General features: G+C 44.3%; 1 protein-coding gene across 2 annotated transcripts in view; it reads right to left on the reverse strand.

Moving 5' to 3' along the window:
* Nucleotides 1–1,739: 1,739 nt before the first annotated feature.
* The window catches only part of LOC120929566 (trophinin associated protein), a 43,426-nt gene continuing 27,358 nt past the window's right edge, over nt 1,740–17,807 (reverse strand). For both annotated transcript variants that reach the window (XM_040341158.1, XM_040341157.1), the window contains exons 14-17: nt 15,661–15,723; nt 13,622–13,886; nt 13,333–13,514; nt 1,740–2,370 (exon numbers count right to left, since the gene is read on the reverse strand). In XM_040341158.1, the coding sequence (XP_040197092.1) occupies nt 2,338–2,370; nt 13,333–13,514; nt 13,622–13,886; nt 15,661–15,723 (543 nt within the window). In that variant the 3' untranslated portion in view covers nt 1,740–2,337. The remainder of the gene's footprint in view (nt 2,371–13,332; nt 13,515–13,621; nt 13,887–15,660; nt 15,724–17,807) is intronic.

The following is a 17,807-nucleotide window of genomic DNA, read 5'->3' on the forward strand; positions in this document are numbered from 1 at the left end:
ACTATGTATTTAGGGCACTGAGGCGTCGGTGGTAAAGTGTTGTTTTAGGAGGTGCTTTTCACCCCCACTAGCAGCTCAATAAAGAGTTAAAACTGCACATGCCCATTGATTTCAATGGGCAGGGTCACTTTAGGAGCAGTGTATACATCGCTCCTAAAACGCGCCAAAGATGCTGCTTTTTTTTGCCGTTCTGCCAGCGCAGTGCCCCAGTGTGAAAGCACTCAGGATTTTTACACTGGGACTGCAGATGAGGCTTTTGTCCCCAGGTGCTTTACAGGCGCCATTTTAAGCACTACAGCTGCTGAAAAACACCTTCAGCTACATACAGTTTATACCGCACATCCAGCCTCGCAGGTTAGTAAGGGGCATAGTTTGTGCCTGCTTGTAAATTGTGTGGAAAGATGGAGTTCTTTAACAATTCAAAATACTGGCCAATATGTGGGAGAAGGGTAGGCAAGCTTTGCCACTACTTGGAAGTTGCCCGTTTTAATGATGGCAGTGAAGCATGTTGCGTACTGCAGTAAGTTATAAGGCTGCTGTGAACCCATTGGGGACTGGGGAGATGATAATCTATATCTGTCTCCACATACACACACTTGGGTTATTTTTTTTTTTTTTGTATAAACCGATTTCAGATTTACAGTGACTGTGTATAACAGGAGTTTTATTTCTTAGCTTTATGCAGACTGTAAAGCTGACCGATCCCACTTTTATTTTAATCGGATTAACTATATTTTGATTGGAAGGTATTTTTATATCATAATATCTAAGCTTAGTGGACTGTACAATGAGACTAGCCAGCTATAAAACTTTTACCCCAGAAATGTGATGTTTGGCGGGAAAATTAGAAAATCTCTGACCCTGTGATGAGCCATGAGTTGATAGCGCCACCTAGTGACAATTTTTTAATATTGCAGTTCCATTTCATGGGTAGCACAGCTTTGCCCAGTTCCCAGATCCAACCTTCTAGGAAAAGAAAGCTTTAGTTTTTATACATTTCTTGCATGCATCATTGCAGACATTCGCTATATTGTATTGTGTTCCAAGAAACCCACTGCAGGTCTCATCACCTTCTTTAATCTTTAACAGCTGCAGTCCATCATCACAAGTAAAGCAAGCCCATTATTTAGTCGTCAAGCTATTGCTCAGAGACCCAGACCACCTTTGTAGAAATCTTTCAATATCCGTTTTTCAAGGTCTCATACTCTAGTCTCCCCTATGACAATGTTCTTCAGCTTCGTTAGATGAAGCAGCCTTAAAACTAACGCAACAATGAATATGTAGATATCCAGGCAAGTTTTGGTAAAGTAGACTTACAAACCAAAAAGCAAAGCCTTCCATTAAACCAGTACACAATAGAACCCATCTGTATGCATCACTTCCATCACAAGGCCAAAACTAGTGGTTTATTCTTCATTTTAGCATAGCGGATAGAGCCATGAAAAATAGATTAGATTTCTCCTGGACAATACAAGTTTACAGCTCAGGTAGAATCTAATATGGAGCCAATTCAAAAATAATCTGGACTAGGGCTAAAACGTAAGATAGAATCTATTTTTCCTTAGACTCAAAGTTTCGATAATTGACTTGATTTCTGTCTAGTGGATTCCGTTTCACTTTCTGTCCTGGCCAGGTTTTCCCTCTTACCTCTATGCACTTCAAAGTAGATGAACAATATGGGGGCTGAGAGAGGGGCATAAGAAAAAAATAAAATACAATTTTCATTCAAACACAAAATGTTAATTTCAAAATATAAATAGTGTTTTATTTTAACTTTACTTTAGAATGAAAAAGGAGTATAAAACAAAGTCCTGGGAGCCCACGTATTGGCAGGATACCATGGAGTTTACACCTTGCGATTCCCTCTTAAGTCTGCAGTGCCATTTCTTAGAGCAGTATCATTACTGCATGGACAGGTGTTACCACATGTCACATCCAATGTTGCAGTAGTCCCCTTCTGAGCAGAAGCAATGGAGGGCAAAGGCAGAACATTTCCTATTTGCTGTAATTAATCCTATAAAGGGATAAACGTATGGTTTGAACTGGAAAATTATTCCAGTATTTCTTTTGTATAGTTCACAGAGTCTGAACAGAAAACAGTGTACCAGTTACAGAAATGGACTTTGCCTAGCAGCATCTAGTGCATTTAATTTAGCACACAGGTCTTTTCTTAAATGGATTTAGCTGATGCAGTTTAAGAATGCAACTTGGTTGGCTAAAACTGTCCTGGCAACGGTTAACCCCATCATTTCCAAAAAGGGCGTGCATCCTTTTCTTTCCTTTTACTCATGCGACAGACTCCTGGTGATGGAAAGCTTTATAGAGACCAATAAGGAATCAGGATTCTCCAGGGCAGATAGGTGTAAAGTGCTAGAATGAGGAAAATAAATAAATAATCATCAGGTAAGAGACATTTGATAAAACTAAAAAAGTATTTCTGTAAAAAAAAAAAAAGGAAGAAGGACTACAAAAAAGGAAAACCGGCTTATTCAGTAATACAGAACAAAGAGGACCACACCAGTCAAAAACGATCCAACTGTAGTAATCACATCTACACATTTCACTTTACTGAAGAAACATTAAAACATTGGTTGCATCAGTTGAGAAGAAGAAGAAGAAGAAGAAGAAGAAGAAGAAGAAGAAGAAGAAGAAGAAGAAGAAGAAGAAGAAGAAGAAGAAGAAGAAGAAGAAGAAGAAGAAGAAGAAGAAGAAGAAGAAGAAGAAGAAGAAGAAGAAGAAGAAGAAGAAGAAGAAGAAGAAGAAGAAGAAGAAGAAGAAGAAGAAGAAGAAGAAGAAGAAGAAGAAGAAGAAGAAGAAGAAGAAGAAGAAGAAGAAGAAGAAGAAGAAGAAGAAGAAGAAGAAGAAGAAGAAGAAGAAGAAGAAGAAGAAGAAGAAGAAGAAGAAGAAGAAGAAGAAGAAGAAGAAGAAGAAGAAGAAGAAGAAGAAGAAGAAGAAGAAGAAGAAGAAGAAGAAGAAGAAGAAGAAGAAGAAGAAGAAGAAGAAGAAGAAGAAGAAGAAGAAGAAGAAGAAGAAGAAGAAGAAGAAGAAGAAGAAGAAGAAGAAGAAGAAGAAGAAGAAGAAGAAGAAGAAGAAGAAGAAGAAGAAGAAGAAGAAGAAGAAGAAGAAGAAGAAGAAGAAGAAGAAGAAGAAGAAGAAGAAGAAGAAGAAGAAGAAGAAGAAGAAGAAGAAGAAGAAGAAGAAGAAGAAGAAGAAGAAGAAGAAGAAGAAGAAGAAGAAGAAGAAGAAGAAGAAGAAGAAGAAGAAGAAGAAGAAGAAGAAGAAGAAGAAGAAGAAGAAGAAGAAGAAGAAGAAGAAGAAGAAGAAGAAGAAGAAGAAGAAGAAGAAGAAGAAGAAGAAGAAGAAGAAGAAGAAGTGTGGCCAATTGTTGAGCATTTAATTTGTGCAATGCAATCAGTAACTATCTGGAGTATAAAAACGTGGAGCAATCTGGCACTTATAAAGTGGTTAAGACAATATTAAAAAAAGACTAGGCCAGCCCCTCTATCAGAGGCTGGCATAGCACACTATGTATGCGTTTTTTTTAAAACAAGCAGTGTAAATACTGAATATCAGCTGTCTTCAGGCTGGTCACATGACTCGCGGCTGCTTTCATCTGATGGATGTCTTCTGCGGGAGGTGCCGTGATCTCCCGCTGACGTCAGAGGGAGATAACATGGCTGCTCGTCTCCTCTGCACAAGCCACCCATCAGCACTGGAAAGCAGCCTTGAGTCACGTGACCGGCCTGAAGACAGCAAAAAATTCAGTATATACTCTGCTCATTTTTAAATGCAACACGCAGTGTGCTATGCCAGCCTCTAATAGATTACATTTTTTATTACAATAATATCGGCGGGGGGATGGGGCCAGAGACAGACAGAGAGAGAGCGCCGACAGCCCATCACAGAGGGAGGTACTTTGACCACGTTGATCAGAGTGGAGCTGCCCTGGTTATCGCAGTCTGTTTGGAGAGGGCATATAGGAAGTGGTAGGTTTAGTTTTTTGTTTTTTTTACAGCTTAGAGGTGAGCAGATTACATAGCACAAGTGCTGTGTAATCTGCTTTAAGGGACCAGAATCTACATATTTAGATTCCCTCCGGTGTGGCAGGGGTTAACAGAACAGAGAGCGGCGACAGGTTATTCAGCAAGAGTTCCCAGCTATGCCCTGTTCAGCTCTATTCATAGAAGCCTTACTACAGCTTAATTGAATAAAACTCAGTGTTTACTATATGGTGGTTGAGGTGGCAATTTATAACATACAGGTAAATGACTGCTGAACGTTTTTTTTTATTTTTTATGAAGAAAACAAATTTTGTTTCCCTCTTTTCAGTCAAACCTTCTTGTATGGCTTTGATACATTTTTATGGCTCCCAAACACAGAAATTAGAACACAGGATTAGAGCAGGCCAGAAAGCCAGCTTGCAGACAACCTCTCAGTGCCACACCAAAGGTTGTCTTTCTGGCCTGCTCTAATCTCCCCATGGGTATTTTTACCTGTGGCTGGGCATGGATATTCCTGGGGGTTCCACTTTCATTTTGCTGTAGGAGACATACATTTATTTGTGACCCTACTATTTGGGCTAGCCACAAAGCCCTAGGATTTCACCAAGACAGTGGCTCCTGTATTAGAAAGCCTGGTACACACAATGAGATTATCGGACGAATGATTGTCCAGTTTTTTGCATGCCAGTCTCCATATCAAAAAAGGTTACGAAAGTCCAAAAATTCTCGTACGACACAGTAAAAATTTGCAAGTGATGCAATGCATTTGTTTTTTCCAATATAAATGGCGCCACCCATAAAAAGACTTTTGCAGCAGCTGCCCCTTTAAGTGCTTGTATCCTTTGTTAGTGACCTTACACTCACTACAAATATCAAACCATGAGATGCTGTACAGTGAGTACAAATATCGTATTGAAACTTCAAAACAAATCTGAAAATCTCCAAAATGTGACAACACTGAAGAAATTACACTTTGCTACAATGTAAAGTAGTGAGTGTACAGCTTTTATAAACAGTGTCAATTTGCTGTCCCCTTAAAATAACGCAAAACACAGCCATTAATGTCTAAACCGCTGGCAAAAAAAATAGGATTTTTGTACTCACCGTAAAATCCATTTCTCTGAGTTCATAGACGGACACAGCCTTCATTGACATTAGGGTTATGCTTCTCCTGGTAGGAAGAAGCATAACCCTAATGTCAATGAAGGCGGTGTCCGTCTATGAACGAAAGAGAAAAGTGAGTGCAGTGGTTGTCTTGGAGGTGTGTTTGGGGTTGTTACGTTTGAATACTGCCCTGCGACTCAGTTTCCGAAGAGAGGGGATCATGTTCTGCTTCAGGAGGTCACAGTACATGTTGGCATTCATGCATCCCTCAATGAACTGTAGCTCAGTACCAGCACTCATGCAGCCCCAGACCATGACACTCCAACCACCATGCTTTACTGTAGGCAAGACACACACTTGTCTTTGTACTCCTCAACTGGTTGTCGCCACACACACTTGACACCATCTGAACCAAATACGTTTATCTTGGTCTCATCAGCCCACAGGACATGGTTCCAGTAATCCATGTCCCTAGTCTGCTTGTCTTCAGCAAAAGGTTTGTGGGTTTTCTTGTGAACCATCTTTAAAAGAGGCTTCCTTCTGGGACGACAGCCATGCAGACCAATTTGATGCAGGGTGCAGCGTATGGTCTGAGCATCGACAGGCTGACCCCCCACCCCTGCAGCAATGCTGGCAGCACTCATATATCCATTTCCCAAAGACCACCTCTGGATATGATGCTGAGCATGTGCACTCAACTTCTTTGGTCGACAATGGCGAGGCATGTTCCGAGTGGAACCTGTCCTGTTAAACCGCTGTAGGGTCTTGGCCACCATGCTGCAGCTCAGTTTCAGGGTCTTGGCAATCTTCTTATAGCCCAAGCCATCTTTATGTAGAGCAACAATTCTTTTTTTCAGATCCTCAGAGTTCTTTGCCATGTTGAACTTCCAATGACCAGTAAAGAGCGAGATCAAATTTACAACACCTGCTCCCCATTCACAACTGAGACCTTGTAAAACCAACGAGTCACATGACACCGGGGAGGGAAAATGGCCAATTGGCCCCAAATTGGGCATTTTCACTTTTCAACTTTTGTTGCCAGCGGTTTAGACAATGGCTGTGTGTTATTTTGAGGGGGCAGCACATTTACACTCACTACTTTACATTGTAGCAAAGTGTAATTTCTTCAGTGTTGTCACATGAAAAGATATAGTAACATTTTTACTTTTGTGAATATATATATATAATAAATAAATAAATAAATAAATAAATGGATTTTTGTACTCACCGTAAAATCCATTTCTCTGAGTTCATAGACGGACACAGCCTTCATTGACCTTAGGGTTATGCTTCTTCCTACCAGGAGATTTAGGCAGAATTCTACAGCACTTAAGGTGTTAAAAACTTTCCTTCATGCCGCTCCTCCCAGGGGGCGTGGCTCCCCCAGGCATAACCCACACCCTGCTTTAGCAGCCTCAGTTCGTAACAAGCAGTACAAACAAAGGAGGGGTGGGTGCTGTGTCCGTCTATGAACTCAGAGAAATGGATTTTACGGTGAGTACAAAAATCCTTTCTCTTTCGTTCATAGACGGACACAGCCTTCATTGACCTTAGGGACGTCCCCAAGCAGTGTCAAAAAATTCGAGGGGTGGGAAAAATAACACAGCAAAAACAGGTTACACCCCAAACAAAAACCGGAGTTACTCAACGGAGGAACTCCAACCTTAAACTGCCGCCTGTAACACCTGCGGCCGAAGGAGGCATCAGAAGATGCACTCACATCCACCATATAAAACTTTGAAAAAGCGTGGACCGACGACCAGGTCGCAGCCTTACACACCTGTAACACAGAGGCTTGGTGTCGGAAAGCCCAAGAGGCCCTGGTCGAATGCGCCATGACCCGAAAGGGGGGCGCCCGCCCTTCAGGGCATAGGCCTGAAGCACAACCTGTCGGATCCACCTGGAAATGGTGGCCGACGAGACTGCCAGGCCCTTACTGGGACCGGACACAGACACGAACAGCGAGTCAGACTTCCGGAACAGAGCTGTCGCCGACAAGTAAACTCGAAGGGCCCGAACCACATCCAAAGAATGTAAAGTGGCCTCCTTCGGGTTCTTCGGCTGAGGACATAAGGATGGAAGAACAATGTCCACATCCAAGTGAAAAGCCGAAACGACCTTAGGGAGAAAAAACGGCTGCAGCACCACCTCATCCTTACGGATGACCAAGCAGGGAGCCTTGCAAGACAAGGCCGCCAGAACAGACAGACACCCGTCTGATCGAGGTAATTGCTAGCAGAAATAAAATCACCTTTTGTGACAATAAACAAAAAACCTCCCGAATGTCCTCAAAGGGAGCATCCCGAAGCACTGAAAGGACTAAATTAAAGTCCCATGGGGGTAATGGAGGGCGCACCGGAGGGGCCACCTGCCAGACCCCCTGACCCAACGCAAGCACCCAGGAGTGCGATGCCAAGGGTCGCTGCAAGTAAAAACAGCCAGAGCAGAAATCTGGCTCCTAACCGTACGTAAGGCGAGAGCCTGAACCACTCCCTGCTGCAAAGACAGCAGAATCCTGTACACAACGCATGTACGAGAGTGCCAGTTCATCTCCCCACACACAGAGAAGTAGGCCTTCCATGTATGAGAAAAAAACCTACATGAGGTAGCCTTCCGTGCAGGCAGCACGGTAGAGACCACCAAGCCCAATAGGCCTCTGTCCTTAAGCCCCTGGCTCAACAGCCACGCTGCTAAGGCCGGTGGCTGTGAAACAGGGTGGAAGATCGGACCCTGTAACAGAAAATCAATTCCCAGGGGAAGACGCTAGGGGGCGTCTGCCAGCAGACGCACCTGGTCCGCGTACCAGAAGCGACGCGGCCAATCTGGGGCAATCAGGACCGATAGAATCCCTACAGCTTCTACTCTGCGCAGCAGGCGAGGAAGAAGCGTCCGAGAAGGGAAGGTGTAAAGTAGGCGACAGCGACCCCAAGGAGCCACCAACGCGCCTGACGCGTCCACCCACGGGTCTTTAAACCTGGCCACGAACCGTGGCCCCTACCGATAGAGACGGGACGCTAGAAGGTCCACATCCGGAGTGCCCCACTTTCGGCACAGACCCCGAAACACCTGCGGGTGGAGAGACCACTCTCCTTGGCCCAGTGCAGTGCGACTTAGGTAGTCGGCTAGCCAATTCCGTATTCCCGGAATGTACCCAGCCGATAGAGCCGGAACGGACCCTTCGGCCCACCGAAAGATGCGCGCGACCCCCGTCGCTGCAACAGAACTCTGTGTGCCTCCCTTATGATCAACCTATGCCATGGACGTGGTGTTATCGGACAGGATCCTGACCAGTCGGCCCTGTAGATCCAGGGACCACCTGGCAAGGCAAAGCTTGATTGCTCGGAGCTCCAGAACCTTGATCAGTAGGCAGGACTCCACCTGAGTCCAGTGCCCCTGGGCTGACTGGGTGCCCCAAGCGTCCCTCCCCAACCGGAGAGGCTGGCATCCGTCGTGACCACTGTCCAGTGGCCTGCAGAAAAATGACTTTCCGGCCCGAAGCACCGGAAACGCCAGCCACCACACCAGGGGAGACATGATCAGATGACTCAACTGAATCTGGTAATCCAGAGATGACGGAAGCTAGTCCCATCGTGACAGCAGTTCCCTCCGTAGTACCCTGGCGTGGAATTGGGCATACGGAACCGCCTCGAAAGAGGCTACCAACTGACCCAGAACCTTCCTGCAGAATCGCAGAGATGACCGCTTCTGGGTCGGCAACTGCTGCACAGCAGATAGCAGAGTCTGAAGTTTTTCTGCTAGGAGAAAAACACTCCCGCCCCGGAGGAATCCAGGACCAGTCCCAGGTATCCCTGAGACGGAATCAACCCTGATTTCAGGACAATCCAGAAACCAGCCGAACACTCGGAGAGCCTGACACGTGATAGACACGGCTCCACCAATGCAGAGCTCGAAGAAGCTTGTAGGAGAATGTCGTCCAGACATCCCATGATAACAAACCCCCGCTGTCACAGCCGGGCCAGTATCGGGACGAGCACCTTGGCGAAAACCCGCCGAATGGGAAGGACATCATTGAAAATGGCCCCCCCCCCCGACCGTAAAGCACAGAATCTCCGGTGGTTTGAGGATATGCAGGTACACGTTCATGACATCCAAGGATGCCAGAAAATCTCCCTGATGAAGTGCCGCTATTACCAAGTGAATCGACACCACCTTGACAAAACAAAACGAGGGACTTGAGGCCCAGGATCGACCGGGCCCCATCCTCCGTGGGGACACAAACAGAATGGAGTAAAACCCCAAGACCGTTCCAACGAGGGAACTGGCACAATCACTCCCCTGACCAGAAGATCCTGGACAGCCCCTGATGGAGTCAACCGGCGAACCGGAGGAGGCCAGAAGCCGGAGGGAAAAAACCTGTTTGGCAGACAAGAGAGAAACTCAATCTTGTACCCCAAGGAAAACACTTCGCAATGCGAAGCCAGTCTCCCACCCGAGACACGGGTGGGAGCAGACCTTCAGGCAGAAGCAGGTATGTCCGCAGACTTGTTAGGCATGCGGTATCTGGTGCGCTGCTACCCCGCAGCGGGGATTCAAGCACCATGTAGACCTACCCCCACCGCACAGGGCGAGCGAAAAAACGCTCGGAGGTAGGCAAGGAGGGTCCTTGTACAGGGCGAGGTCCCTAGCCCTTCCCAGACTGTGGGAACAGCATGCGCTTACCACCCGTGGCATCCTCAATGATGCCATTCAGGGAAGTCCCAAAAGGACTGTTCACCCTTAACGGCCATCACCAAGGCCACCTTAGAGGTCCTTCTTCCAGCTCCTGCAGCAGGAGCTTCGCCCTTTAAGTCGGGGCCTGACCAGGGCCCCGGCCAGAGCCGGCCTCACCGCCGAACCCACCACCATGAATAGGGAGCGGGCCACGGCCTCCACTCTCCTATCAGCGGGATCCTGAAATGCAGGAGCCCCTTCCACAGGCAACGTGGTGGCCATGCGCAGTCTGGACACAGGGGGATCCACTGGCGGAGGAGAGACCTACTTTTTTTTTTTTTTTTTTTTAAAGCCCCCCTCAAGGGGGTAACAGGTTGCAAAGTTTTTTGACAAACTTTTTGCGGTGCATCCCATTTCTTGTATAACATATAGTCCAAATAAGGAACACAAGGAAACCCTTCAGCGGTGCGTGGTAGTCTGCTGGTACTGACACGGAGGTGTCTCCACAATCCTCACGCACCACAGAAACAAGAGCTCCAACAAATTCTTGCCAGCAACTGACTGCAGCAGAGTCATCCTCACTATCCATAAGGGTTAAAACCCGCAGCCTCTGACATAACAGAACCAGAAAAAAACAACGATTCTATGTCATCCCCAGAAGCAGGCTTCAGGGAGGGGGCGCTTTTTTACCCCCCATCCGGGCACCAGCTGCTTCAAACCTGGCAAGAAACCCAGGACAGCCAACATAACAGATGTGGCAGGGGAAGGGGCATTAAGGGTTAACTCAGGCATAGCTTGAGTTCCATAGTGTCAGCGCTGAGTCACCCACCCTGCAAGGCAGGACAAAAAAAAAACCACTGGTCACCTCCTTGCTGCTATTGCAGAGCATGGGGGCCCCCGGTATTCACCACCCCACCCAGCTGCAGAGGGAGCTGAAAAACCTGAGGTGTGCTCTGATGTGCTGGCTGTGATGTGTCTTCACCTCATGGAAGATTCACAGCGTTTCACAGTCTAAAACTGTAACAGCACTAAAACTGGTAGAAGAGACCAGAGGCTGTGCTGAGTCATCTCGGAAGAATCACAGCGTTACCAAGGAGATTTCCAAGATGGCCACCATCTGAGGTAAAAATTACCTCATAGAACACAGCAGCACTGGCTGTGCTTTGTCTGTCACCTCAGGAAAGAGCAGCACCCCCCAGAGTAACATAATAAAAAAGCGAGAAAAATCGCCAGAAAAAAACTCCAGAGTCCAGGAACTCCAGAGAGAGCCTTGACCTCCTGTCGTTAGGCAGAAAACAAACTGAGGCTGCTAAAGCAGGGTGTGGGTTATGCCTGGGGGAGCCACGCCCCCTGGGAGGAGCGGCATGAAGGAAAGTTTTTAACACCTTAAGTGCTGTAGAATTCTGCCTAAATCTCCTGGTAGGAAGAAGCATAACCCTAAGGGTCAATGAAGGCTGTGTCCGTCTATGAACGAAAGAGAAATATATACAATATATATATATACATACATATACATATACACACACACACACACACACACACACACACACACACATACACGTATTGCTATACATGAAGGAAAAAAAAAAATTGTAACTAGATTAAATTCTTCCCCCCTCCCCTTTACCTAACCTTACCCTTTACCTAAAGTGTTACTGAACCCAGGACCCAACATTCACTATATCAGGTCCCCCACAGAACATGGAAATGCAATTATTTCAGAAAATATAAACTGCTAAATACCCTCTCATCAGCAGTATATAGCAGTCTTGTTACTTCTTGTGACCCCTGACTAAGGTCCCACCGTCTGCCTGCTGCACTGTCTGCTAGATCTTAAATAACTAAGGGGCGGTGCCACACGGTGAGGTCACTAGGTGGCACCACCGCTTAGATACTTAAGAACTGTCAAATGGTGGAAGCCTTCGCAGGAGTTTTTTTTCTTTTTGGGGGGGGGGGGGGGGGGGGGGGGGGGGTCAGCGGCCATCAAGATTGACGATGGACCTACATCAATGGATTTTTTTTTTTTTTGTCTTTTAAATAAAGGACATGTCTTTTACGCCACTTCTTTTTGGTGATTGAGTAGTCAGTCAGAAGCTTTCCTCTCTGGGATCTGTGAGAACCGAGCCATTGGCGATGTTGGGTGGCTCAGTTCTCAGTGCAGAGACGGCGGGGGACAGAGGGAGCATCGGTCTGATGCTCCATCGACCAATGCAAGTATGAATCAAAAATAAAAATGAAACCCATACCTCTTTTAAGGGTGCACCACTCATTAACATCCAGCCATTTACAACCTGTGGTTACTGCAGGTTTTCACTACTAAAACACTGCATGACTTCCTAAAATAACTCTGAAACTTTGGTATTTTAATAGCATTTAGTGAGCGCCAAAAAAAGTTTTGAAAAACCCTGTGAGGTATCTTACCTTATGCAACAGACAATTTTCAGCTCATGCAATTTTAATAACACACTCCTGATTCTAATTTCTCAAACCTACACCTTTCAAGTGGTGACCCATATAGTACTTCCAAAGTCAAGCCACCTATGGCACCAGGGATCTTTATCTTCTTGACTTTTCTGCGGTCAATCCCCACTTTGAAGCGCTTTGGCACCCCTTTTTGTTCACAGACAAGGTAAGCCTTCTTTGCTGCGGTTGAGAATTTCAGAAATGTACCCTTATAAAAAAAATGATTTTTAGGAGAAGGGTGTGCTCTTTGCTTTCCCCCATTAATTTCCAAAATAGACATTGGTCTTTCTCCCTCCGATAAGGTGGAGACTGTTCTCCACACCTGGATGTCATGCTTGCCTTAAACTGGATGTACACCCAATTCATGAAATTTGAGCTGGGCACATATCTGCAGTGTTTCATTATTGCTCTTCACAGAGACAAGTCCAGTAGTGCTCTCCTGACCAGTCCTCTTTTATCAGCCCGATAACTCATGACAAAGTCGACACATCAGATAAAAGCAGCCTGAAATTTGTTTTGGGGGAGGTTGCTATAAATAGATTAGCAGGCAGCTGGTCCTGTTACAACAACACCTCTCAGAATGGCTGCCTATGTGGAGAAAGGATGTGTGGGCCTTTCCTCTAATCAGCCGTTTTATATATCTTGGCTGTATGCCCAGACATCACACTCCCTTAAACAGAAAGTGGAAAATTTCCTAACACATCTGAACTTTCTAAACAGTATATAAAGTTGAAGACAGCAGATATGGATGTAAAAATTATATAGGGAGATCCGTTTCATCTGTGTATCATCTGAGGCTGTTCACTTCACTGCATATGTGAGGGTTTACATCCACTTTAAAAAGGTATACCTTGACCATCTGGCTTTTCACAAGACAGATTTTGTTTTGTCATTCTGAGTGCTCAAAAAGATCCTTTATGTCTAGGGCCACCATTACACAATAGCTTCACCAGTCTTTCACAAGACCTCTCATTCCACTCGTGTTGTCAGCATGTCTTTTCGTCACCAGGGTTTCGTTGTCCATAAGAGACCACCAATTTGAAACCACGTTTACCAAGTTAAATGTATGCTTTTGGGCATGCAAATCACTCACCATGTCTTCCTGTTTATCTAGAAAGATAGATACGGGGTCTGTACAGCTTCGAATAGAGCCAGAAACACACCGAGTTGTATAGAAAGCACATTCCTCGTCAAGACGCGATTCCCAAAATCTCTGCTTGGCAGACACTGCAGCTTGTAATCGTAATCGTGCAATATCAGGTAAAGAGGAAGGACCTATGTAAAGGATAATGACATGTTAGAAATATTTAACTTGTAATGGTTTGATCTAAGCTAACAATTTTTAAATACTGTGTGTACCCAACACCATTTTTATTTCTTACCCAAGGTGCAACACTGCAGAGCTTTTACAGCAGGGTGAGCGAGAAACGAAAGTGGCACAGAGGATTTTATACCAGTCACAACGCTGGAAGAGGAGTCGCTGGCATTTGGCTGTAATGAAGGTGCAAGGTGCATTTGACTGTGAAGCTGAAAGTTCAAAGAATCACCAACATTAGCTCCAGCAGGCTGGACCAGTTCTTGGTGCTGTGGTGCTTTTGTTGGAAGACACCCCAACACTATCAAAGGATCAGACACTGCAGTGGGTTCCTATAAAAAAATAAAAATATTTACAGTGTGTAGTATTGCAAATCATTTAACAGATTCAGTTCGATTAACACGTCCACATGACCAAAAAAAAAAAAAAAAAAAAAAAATTGCTTCATTTAATGAACAATCTAGCTTGGTTTTGCCCCTCTTCCAAGATGGCCGACAGGGCCGTGGACCCTCAGTCATACCAGAGGATGCCATGTTACACAGTAAACTACCGCCAGTAATATATAGGACAAGTCAGCTCTCATTTCCCCCATGATTAAGCCACAAGGGGCGCTACATGACTTTATCACACACAACCGGAAGATTTCGTCATATGTGGAGATGATGCTGATGGCAGGTCTTAAGGGGGCAATGTACTGGTAAAGTGGCAAATAATTCCAGTGCACAGGAGATGTGTGCGTGCGCTGTATTTGCGATTATATTTCCTTCTAATTATCTTTTGTGGTAAAAAAATAAAATAAAATGGCATTTTAAAATGCTGCACTACAATGGCCGTTTCTTCTGAGCTTTTGTAAGCCCATGTGCTGGCAGGCATACCCTGGAGGAGGTTTTTGGTGCTTAATGTCCCAGCTTGACCTATTACTATAGGCCAGGCGTCTCAAACTGGCGGCCCTCCAGCTGTTTTAAAAACTACAAGTCCAATGAGGCATTGCAAGAATGACAGTTACCAGCATGACTCCCACAGGCAGAGGCATGATGGGACTTGTAGTTTTACAACAGCTGGAGGGCCACCAGTTTGAGACCCTTGCTATAGGCCAATATCTTAAGGCGGAAAGGTGGCTGGTGACAGAGCCGATCATGGCGAAAATTGGCTTGTGAACACTTTATTTGAACTTTTTGATGCACGTTAATAATCACGCATTTTGTTATTGATGTTGGATGGTGTTTTTTGCAATTTTTTTGGAAGTGCAAGTTCCCCTTTTTAGAAAATCTGAACCCGACACTCCCCCCCCCCCCACCTGGTCCGGTAACCTGGAGTCCGGCGAGCAACCGTTCTGACAGATCTTATAGCCGCTTTACAAGTCCAGGGATTTGAAATCCCCATGGCTTTCTCTCCTCTTTGCCTGCTGTGACAGGACGGGCTATGCGAGTTCTGATTGGTCAGCACCACCCATTTTAACACGCCGACAAATTAAAATGCTCCTATACCTACCTCCTTACTAGGTAAGTTTAGGAGATTAATCCAAGAGGGGGTCCACTGTAAGTTCACCTTACAAAGTTTTTACAGTTTGCACATTTGAAGCATTATTTATTTGCACAAATACATAATTTCATCATATGGTTTGTATATAGATTGTACTGCATCCATTTGGTGGATGTGGGAACACATGCCAGTGCTGGCAGCAATCAGATTTCTTTTTTTTTTTGTGTTTGTTACAGGTTTAGTAGCTCAGGGAACGATCACTCAAGTTTGTAATTTATGTAAAAAAAAAAAAAGTACCACTCCTGCATGACCAAAATATTAAAGACAAGCAGATCAAATCACCTTGGATAGAGGGGTCATTTCTATCTGAGCCTTGCCACTTTCAGAAACTAAATGACCATGCACGTCCTGTCATTCTGTGGTTTATACTTTGACAACAGATGAAAAGCTATACAGGTCATCTGAACTTTACTCTAGAGTTCAAGTTCTTTTTATATCATACTAATGAAGTATACCAATTAGCCTGTCAATGTTTTCTGTAAACACATTCATCTTCAAGTTGACAACAGTTTGCTATGGGCAATACAGACAAAATGTTCCTGTTATAAACTGAAAACACGTTACCTTTTTCTTTTCAGAGTCTCCTGCCCCTTCACCATCTAAAAATAACCGCATAGCTACTTCTTTCTACACAAAAGGAAATAAATGATTAGGAGTCTTCATTTTTAAATAAAGATCAGCTATGTCATCCAGTTCTGAATGAAAAAGGTAGTCTAGATATTAAATAAATTCAAGCATTACTGTAAAACCAGACAAATCCTATGGTTATAAATAGCATTGAAAGACCAACATTTTTCACAAAATATATTTGCTTCAAAACTACATAATATATGTAAGCATTTTTTTTACATCTGTGTGTTATTTAGCAGAATGAATATTACATTAGGAGAACCTTGTCAGGCATTTTGCATAAAATGGGATTTTTGACTTACAGGTAAAATCCTATTCCTGAAGTACACTACGGGACAATGCCCTCCCTGCCCCATACCACCACTCTAGGGGGGCATTTTTTTTTTTTGTGTCCTGTACTGTTCAACATAAGAAATTCCAGGTTAAACAATCCAGTGCAGCAGCGCAATGATGCCGTAAACAGGCCACGCATTGTCATCTTCGGGGAATAGGCTGTACTCAGACATCGCTGCTGACGAAACGCGTTGATGTGACCCCTTTACATGACGCATGACCTGCTGATTGCAAATAGCGTTTCTTTCCATGTGAACCATCAGTCTGCTGTTTCATCCCTGCTGCACTGGATTGTTATTTGAAGCTTGAGAACTGGGCAATAAAAGGCGATAGATTTTATAACGGGCATCACGATGGAAGTGTATTTTTTTTTACCCTTCGGTATTATACTATAACTTGCTGCCGAGTGGCGACTGATTCTCCATTGGAAGCTGGTCCTTGAGATTTACCATATGTGCATCTGATTATTATAATCGATTGTCAAACTTTTCTGGTAAGAGGCGCCTGTCAACTGCTGCCATCTGGTGGTGGTCTCCACACTCTTCCTTTTCTTGCACATATGGTACCTTTTGAAGGATCATATATATTTTGTATGTATTGTGAGGAAGGACTCAATGGTTCATTAATGGACCACACACTTTTCAGCACTTAATGTGGTGCACCATTCAGATTTTTGGAGAAATATACACACACACACAATAAATTATATATATATATATATATATATATATATATATATATATATATATATATATATATATTCATTATTTGAATATTACTTATGGCAATTAACCCCTTGCAACCTAGGCCAATCTGACACTTGTCTCCTAAATTTAAAAATCTTTTTTGCTAGAAAATTACTCAGAACCCCCAAACATTATATACCACAGTGGAAACTCGGATTGCGAGTAATGCGGTTTACGAGCGTTTCACAATACAATTTTTTTTTTTTTAAATCCTGTTTCAGTTGGCGAGCGTGGTCTCGCAAAAGAAGCAGGATTCAAGCCACAGTGGTGTGCAGTACCACATTAGGCCAGAGTTGCGGGGCACCGATCGGAGCCATTATGAAATACTCAGAAAATCTTAGTTCCCAAGGGTTTCAGAGTTCAGCCGAGCTGAACCAAGTATTTCCGAGACTCTCCGGCACCCCGCCCACTCGCAGTATTGCATGCCATAGAAGTCAATGCGGAACAAATTTTAATTTCTATTGACTTCTATGGGGGAAACTCTTTTTGATATGCGAGTGCTTTGGATTACGAGCAGTCTCCTGGAACGGATTATGCTTGTAATCAACAAATGTTCCACTGCATATTGTTTTAGCAGACCCCTTATGGAATAAAAATGGTGGTTGTTGCAACTTTCCCCATGCAGAAGTGGCAGCTGTTGGTGAAGAAAGCTTTTTGTCGTGCGGTAGGAGCACCTTTAACCAAGTGATCATTTTGATGAATGTATCAAGGGATTCCCAAAAAAAGGTGGTGTTCAACAAAAGACATGCGTTGAAGACTCCTTTTAAAAGCAGGTTTAGCCAGACCAAGCTTTTAGACACAAAATCTTGCACATATACACAAAGATGAGAGTCTGGAGCAGCCCTTTTCAACCATGATGCCCTAGCAAAAATGTTTGAAAATTGCCAAAAAAAAAAAAAAAAAAAATTGTACACAAGACAGTGCAGTGGGTGGATGGATGAAGGTTGCCTTTTAAATTACACAAAGCCACAAGTTTTCATTGTGCACCATTACAACCTTCCA

Source organism: Rana temporaria, chromosome 2 (assembly GCF_905171775.1).
Source record: "Rana temporaria chromosome 2, aRanTem1.1, whole genome shotgun sequence".
NCBI lineage: Eukaryota > Metazoa > Chordata > Amphibia > Anura > Ranidae > Rana > Rana temporaria.